Here is a 7,411-nt window from a genome sequence, read left to right on the forward strand (position 1 = left end):
AGTGGGGCTTCCTTAGCATTCTTTGAAGTTTTTACTTTCAGTAGAGTGAGGAAAAGTCTCTCTTGCCTTCGAAATGGCGAGAGTTCCAGTTGTCAAGAGAAAACGCCCACGTGGTTCCTGATATGAGCAAATGGTCGTTTATTGATGCTAAAAGCGTTATAAAAGGCGCCGTTCATGTGTATGAGAGTTGTCGGGAAGGGAAAGAATGAAAATAAGATGCTCTCATGAATAACCGCGAGAGGAGAAAAAAATGGCCATGTAAAATGGATCAGTGAGGAAGGCGTGTGTGCGCATTGCCGAGAACAAGGAAGTACAGCGAGCTGTCAGCGTTGGGCAGAGATGCGAGGAGCTGCATCGGAGCCTCGACTCAAGGCAGTTGGCGCAGGGAGCGGGACGACACCCTGTATCCGTGCGATCGCTTGCGACCGATCCAGCGCAAGAAGAACGGCGTCCTCTGTCGTCGGGAGTGGCAGCTACTTTGCCCGATGCGACTCGACGTGGGACTTGACTCCTGCAACGGCAAATAAGGACAGCAGGGCGCACAGCGTTAAACTGGGACAGCAGGACGCACAGTGAACGGGCGAATGTCCATCGGCTATGTAGGCTTTGGGCCGAGTTCGGACCAAGCTGCTTTGCGCACTGCGAACTCCTCTGAATGCATGAAAATTTTACAGAGTGCCACTCACATTCCACACCAGTCGCCTGCAGAACCGCTTTTTATAGAATTTAGCCTCATGGAAAAACTTATTCATCGTGAGAAGTTAGCTGTGTAGGCAATTACGACTGAAGGACGTTTTATACGCCGTTTTAACGCTGTTTGCCGAAGTCTGTCTAACTTCTTTATGTCTTAAGGGGGAGGCTGGGTAGTATTTGCGCATGCCTGGCAACGAAGAAATTCATGCGTTTGTGCGCGACGTCGCATTGTGCTTTCATCTGTGGTCAATATATACTTGCCAGAGTCTACCGTCTGTTCCGTGCTTTAGCCCCTGTAAAGGGTATACAGCACGTGCTTGCGGCGAAGCCCGATCCAGAAGAGATGGAGTAGGAAAAAAGTGGGCTTTTGCGAAAAGGGGTTTCTAGGTTCTAAGCTAATTCGAAGCAGGTACCAATTTGCTTCGAATAATTTAGAAGCGAATATTTTGAATAGCTTTGACGTACAAGGCTATCAGATTTTTAAAAAATGCATTGAAGCATGTCGACCTGCATGCGGATCCGATCTACTCTCGGGGTCTGGGTGCGTTCGACCGAGCCGCGGGTATTACGCACCCAGCACCGGCGGCTTTTCCTGCCATGATTCTTGGCGCTCCACTAAAGAAAGAAAGAAATTGGTTCCCATACCGATTGGTGCCGCTAATAAAATTCAAACTGCGCGCAGTATAACCGCGGCGCGCTTGCTCGCCCGGACCAGCCGTGACATAGGTAACGCGGGAGCAAACTTCCGGTTCTTCTGGCAGCCGCCTGAGGCATGAGGTATGCAGTGAACTAGAATATCCTGAGGCATTCCTCCATTGCCTGAAGCTTCGGTTGCTTGGGAGTGTGTGTCCCGCCGGATTTCAAAACTACAGGACCGTTGGCAGTTCGACTGGTTCGGTCGCTTTCGTCTGCTGCATAGTCAGACGGACCGCAAGGAATTAGCGCCGTTTTATCGCCGCTTATCATCACTTGTCTGGGAATCCTGGTATTAGTCGCGGTTGCGTCGTCACGATGCTTGAGTTGCCAAATATTGATGCTCGAAGCCCGTCACCACGAAGCAGCCTTGCTATCGTGGCGAGGTATTAGATCGTTTTAGGAAGATAAATTCCCGCAGTAGAGACTTCCCCAGACTAGGGCCTTTAACAGTATGTTTTTCACCCCAACCACCACCACCACCACCACCGCAGTAGCTATTTGGCGAGCACTGCGTCCACCTACATGACGTCACCTGGGACTGCCAACAACGGTGAAAACCGCGGTGTCATGGCCGAATAGTCATCCTAAGCTCATTCAGATGTCTCAAGGGTATAAGATTTCAAGGGTTCGCTCATATTCGTCCACAAATTATACAGCATCGCAAGTGAGCATATCATTTCTCTTAAAATATTGTAGCGTATGAAATGGCTTTGGTTCAGGTGAGAGCTCTGCGAATGAAAGCTGGTCGCCGACGGCCCAGAGCCCAGATCAGTCTGCGCGCCTCTCTCCTTCCTCGACTCCTCGGCGTAACAATTTCGCCGGGGGCAGACGATTCTCGTTCCTGAGAAAGTTAGGCAGATCGACGATGGCAGCGCTTCAAGCGAGCCACATTAACAACTTGTGTCTTGCGGGAACGGCGTTTATTCGTCGTCACCTTGGCGACGCCACAATTCACGTCAGTCAGTTGCTCCAACACGACGAAGGGGCCATCGTACTTCTGCAGGAACTTCTCGTACAACCCTCTCTTGCGGATTGGCGTCCAAAGCCAGACAAAGTCTCCGGGAGAGTAAGTCACCGCGCGATGACGCAGGTCGTAATATTCTTTAGAACGGCGTTGTGAGGCCAGGGTACGTAAACGGTAAGATGGCAAGGGGAAAACGGTAAGATGGTATCGAGAAAAACGCGGGTAGTTTTGGCATAGAGCAAATAGAAGGGAGAATACCCGGTGACCTCATGACTGGCAGTGTTATAGGCGTACGTCACATATGGCAGCACTGCGTCCCAGTTGCGATGATCAGACGAGACGTAGATGGACAACATGGTTGTCAGATGCGGTTGGTGCGCTCGGTGACACCGTTGGTCTGGGGGTGGTAGGGTGTGGAGTGTGGGTAGTCCGATCCACAAAGCCGGAGCATTTCTTCCACGACATCAGCAGTAAATTGCCTTCCAAAATCACTTATTATAACACGGGGTGCGCCACGGCGAAGAATAACAGTGTGTAGGAGAAACGACGAAACATCACCAGCCTTTGCGGTAAAGAGAACGGCGGTCTCCACGTATCCGGTGAGATAGTCTACACACACACAAAATCACCCAGCGGCGTCCCACTAAACACTTTGGGAAAGGACTAAGTAGGTCAATTCCAACCTTTTCAAAAGGGGAAGAGGGTGGTTTGACGGGCTGCAAAGGACCGGCCGGCGTGGTGGTTCGTGCCCTAAATCGTTGGCACTTTTCACATGTTGCAATGTACTGCTTGGTGGTCTTATAAACTTGCGGCAAATAAAAACGCTTTCGAATTCGGTACAGAGTGCGAGAGAAGCGTAGATGTCCAGATGCGATGTCATCGTGCATAGCGGGAAAAACTTGCACGCGGAGACTTTTTGGAACGACCAAAAGCAGGGCAGCAGCATCGACGGAGTAGTTCTTCTTGAACAAAATGTCATCTTTGACAGTAAATGGCGTTGAATCTGCTCTGCCTTCTGTCGCGTCTATAAGAAGCTGCAGTGAGTGGTCGCCACGTTGCTCGCGCTGAAAGGTTGCCATACTGCGGAAGGTCGGCGCGAACGAGGCGCTCACTTTTGACGGCGGCCACTTTTGTACGAGACAGCAAATTTATATTCTAGTAAACGCAATGCCCAGCGCGCCAGACGACCTGATGGATCGCGAAGTCCGAGGAGCCAGCATAGAGAATGATGGCCTGTGACAATAGTGAAGTGGCGTCCATATTGGTAGGGTCGGAACTTGTGCACAGTGAACACAATTGCGAGGAATAATAATAATAATAATTGGTTTGGGGAAAAGGAAATGGCGCGGTATCTGTCTCATATATCGTTGGACACCTGAACCACGCCGTAAGGTAAGGGATAAAGGAGGGAGTGAAAGAAGAAAGAGGTGCCGTAGTGGAGGGCTCCGGAATAATTTCGACCACCTGGGATCTTTACCGTGCACTGACATCGCACAGCACACGAGCGCCTTAGCGTTTCGCCCCCATCGAAACGCAGCCGCCGCGGTCGGGCTCGAACCCGGGAACTCCGGATCAGTAGCTGAGCGCCCTAACCACTGAGCCACCGCGGCGGGTCTGCGAGGCACTCCAATTCGGTGGCAGCGTAGTTACGCACACATTTTGTTAACGTGCGGCTGGCGTAGGCAACAATGTACTCAGCCCCACTGTGCAGCTGGACAAGCACTGCCCCAAGACCGACGCCACTGGTGTGAACCTCCGTCACAGCAGAAGGGTCGAAGTGCCGCAGGAGGGTTGCTGAAGTGAGAGACGCGTAACAATATGAAGGTATGCACAGAAGTGGCACGACTCAGGACGAGCCGCTGCGCTTAGGTTCGAAGTGGGGGAAAAGCTGCTCCAGAAAAACACCTATCCGCAGATGCAAATCTTTGGTCACACGGCTAGGCCAGTGGGTCTGCCCAAGCTGGAGTGAGCCAGCACGGCCAGTACCGATTCCGCATTGATAGAAATGGAGCAGTTCCTCGAGTAAGCCTACCTTTGGCCTCGCCGTGCTGAAGCTGAGCCAGGCGGGCCAGATGCCGCGCGTGAAGAAGCGATCCTCTTCTGTGGTCCTGTCGCGCACCAGGCGAGCCAGGAGTGCTGCCACCTTGCTGCCCGAACGACGAACCGGCGCCCTGGCCGTGGCGCTAGAGATCGGGCTCAGGTCGCACCTGCGGAGACGAACAGGGAGGTCCGGCTGCTTTCTTTTTATTAATCGCCTGGCGAAGGCGGGTGATAAACCTCTACTCAGGAGGAACTGGCGTTGTACGACCGAAGGGCACCAGTTTGGTGAGCAAGGATTGCAATATATTTGCATAGAGAAGAACGAAATGATTAACCGTGATGATTGAAACAAACGAAGAAGGCTGGCGCCAATTTTCGGTAGCGGATACAGTTTCGTGGAACAGCCCTTCGTGGGAAATGGCAAACGGCACCAGTTGTAATTACTCTTTGCTGCACTAGATAGGGCATACGTGCATTTGAGAAGTAGGCCTCTCTCGTGCGTAAATAAAAGGACAAGCGACAGGAACGACAGGGTAAGTGGGTCGATAATGGTGGGCTTAGACACCCTGTCCGGATTGCACAAGGCACCTGTGAACGTATTCTCAATGCATGGTGTTATGACGCTCGTTATCGACCCAAAACTGTCGGAATCTCACCCGTCGGGAAATCCGGCTGCCTCGAAGATGAAAAAGCCCCCAGTGACGTCGATGCGACTGATGAATTAAGGCGCTAAGTGACTATCCCTTCCGATGACAGTCGGTAACAAGTTATCGAGCAAAAAAAAAAAAACTAGCAGCGCACTAAATGCGCTTGACGCGAACTGTCGGGGTGATTAGTGTAAAAATAATGTTTTGAAAAGCACATCACGTTAGTACCTACTTCAACGGAAGAAGGATATCTTAAATGATATGAAACTGGCTGCCTATATGCACTCACAGATGAAAGAATCAGAATCGATGAAAAGAAACAAAAATAAGAACATTATCGCACTTGGAGAGCCTGAATGTCTTGGGTGTCTTGCACGTGCGCTTGGATGGCTTTGACTTGGTGACGCTGCCGCTGACGTCACTGTCTACCTCGGTTCCGGGTACCGCAGTTGACGCCGTCGAGTCGTGGCCTAGAGAGGCGCGGCAGGAATCGTTCTGGGGCAGCGGATCCCAGGACAGCTGTGCCGTGTGGAATAGCGTGTCGCCGGTGATGTCTTCCTGGCACGAGTCGAAGAACTGCCTTGACGTGCGGTCGTGGTACTGGGACAATGACAACCAGTCTGGCTGCTCGGCCTGCGGAAAGGTTGTGCGGCGCAACAAATAACTTTTCAAGTAGAAAGGCAGCACCGTTTCATACAACGGGAGTAAAATGGCGTATACCGCAATTTAAATGGTATTTTTATTTATATTGAGGTGCCCACCAGCAGCGAAAGGTCGAGTGTGGTGGTGCACAAGGTCACGAATACAAAACAGAAGCATTGAGTAAAAGGAAGAGTATAAAAGGAAGTAATAAACAACTGAGAAACCGTCGGAAGTGTTAAGGCCTAATGTCAAAACCTCGCTTTAAAGCTGCGAAATCAATTAAATAGATCAAGATATAATGCCATCACAAAGTGGCAAGACTATTCGCAGAGTGGAACCCAGGTTCTCCCGTCTCACCTAAGCTACTTGTTAGACGCAGCTCCTTTTCACATACGGCGTATAAAAGAGAACTTCCCTCACCTTCATGCGCTGGACATAAAGCCAGAGCTCTTCCTTGTGGTCGTCGTCCACATCCACGCCCCGTTCAGCAGCCAGTCTTCCAACGCGCTCGAAGGAGAATTCCAGGAGCTCTTCCATCTGGACGCCTTCATCTGCGCACGGTAAGCACAACAAACGGTTGCAGGGAGGCCGTTAACGTCAGGGAAACGATTCCGAATGACATTGCATAAGCGTGCTCTTCTCACCGGGAGCCTGTCGAAGCTCCGCAAACTGTTAGCTTCGCTTGCAGAAGCATGTCATTAGTTTTTGCACATAAAGGACTAAGAAGACCGAACTATCATGCAGTGTTTGACGACTCAGATGAAAGCCAGAAACAAGCGAGTAGGTTGAAGAATCCAAGAGAGGTGCTGAACCCCCAAAGCAAACAGTGAGTGCACAAGATGCGACGTGGCTGTACACATACCCCAGAGCAGTTGCAGTATCTTCTCGTCCAAACTGAAGCATGGAAGGGAATACGCGCTAGCATTGGCCATGGTTCCGACGGGGATGAGTGCAACAAGCCGAGTAGCAACTGCTACAGGAGGAGCGACAAGCGAGCGCACGACAAACGAAGTGAAGGCTGACTGGCTGTGAAGTTGTCCGGGATCCCGTTCACTGCCTTCGCTCTACTGATAGCTATTCTCAGGAGCGATGTCATCGGGAACGATTGATGCAGTTATCGCATGCTCACCCTCATATCATTATGACGTAAACGATATTTGCGCCTCACCCACACAGGCATTTACGGTGATCGCATTTTTCTTGCCGTCTGTCCAGCCTTAACCTTATATAAATATCTCCGTAACCACGAGGGTGCTTTTTATGTTATATTAGTAGTAAAGATGACAGGTAAAACTGCAGCCGTTCCATTTGGACCTGACGTCAGCTCGGTTGCTGTTCCCTTACACGCCGCTCGCTGCGCTAGTTCAATCAGGGTTCAGTTCGTCCTGCGGTAGCGCTTTTACGTAGCATACTCGAGGAAAGCGCGTTGCGTCTGCTCTTGCGCGCACTAGACACCCGCTGATTGCAATTCCTCGTGACTAAGCCTTGATAAGATATCCGAAAGGCTTAAACGTAAATAAAAAAATAGACGTCGCACAAGGGCACACCACTGCTGTCCGCTATCATATATTATATTCAGCACTTTTTCTATTACCTAAAACTGGACTCCCAGTGAAAACTTAGTACGTATTCACATGACGTCACGGGCGCCATTTTGTTGCACAGCGTGCAGCTTCAGCAGTGGAGGCCGGAGCAGTTGGCGATAAGCCGAATAGACACGCTCGACAGC

At 50.9% G+C, this 7,411-nt stretch overlaps 1 protein-coding gene across 1 annotated transcript; it reads right to left on the reverse strand.

Moving 5' to 3' along the window:
• Positions 1 to 234: 234 nt before the first annotated feature.
• On the reverse strand, positions 235 to 6,786 carry LOC144097187 (uncharacterized). The gene is made up of 5 exons (XM_077629938.1): positions 6,545 to 6,786; positions 6,103 to 6,233; positions 5,384 to 5,673; positions 4,386 to 4,560; positions 235 to 511 (listed from the first exon to the last, which is right to left on the reverse strand). Exons 1-5 carry the CDS (start codon positions 6,612 to 6,614, stop codon positions 368 to 370), a joined length of 810 nt encoding a protein of 269 aa, XP_077486064.1. The 5' UTR covers positions 6,615 to 6,786; the 3' UTR covers positions 235 to 367.
• Positions 6,787 to 7,411: the final 625 nt, after the last annotated feature.

This window comes from Amblyomma americanum, chromosome 7 (genome assembly GCF_052857255.1).
Source record: "Amblyomma americanum isolate KBUSLIRL-KWMA chromosome 7, ASM5285725v1, whole genome shotgun sequence".
Classification (NCBI taxonomy): domain Eukaryota; kingdom Metazoa; phylum Arthropoda; class Arachnida; order Ixodida; family Ixodidae; genus Amblyomma; species Amblyomma americanum.

What these genes read in the sequence shown, in the direction of transcription:
- LOC144097187 (XM_077629938.1), bottom strand. Translation starts at nt 6,614, where the DNA reads ATGGCCAATGCTAGCGCGTATTCCCTTCCATGCTTCAGTTTGGACGAG. An exon ending in TTTATGTCCAGCGCATGAAG is followed by an intron (nt 5,674 to 6,102) that starts GTGAGGGAAGTT and finishes ACCTTTCCGCAG; the next exon opens with GCCGAGCAGCCAGACTGGTT. An exon ending in TCAGCACGGCGAGGCCAAAG is followed by an intron (nt 512 to 4,385) that starts GTAGGCTTACTC and finishes TTGCCGTTGCAG; the next exon opens with GAGTCAAGTCCCACGTCGAG.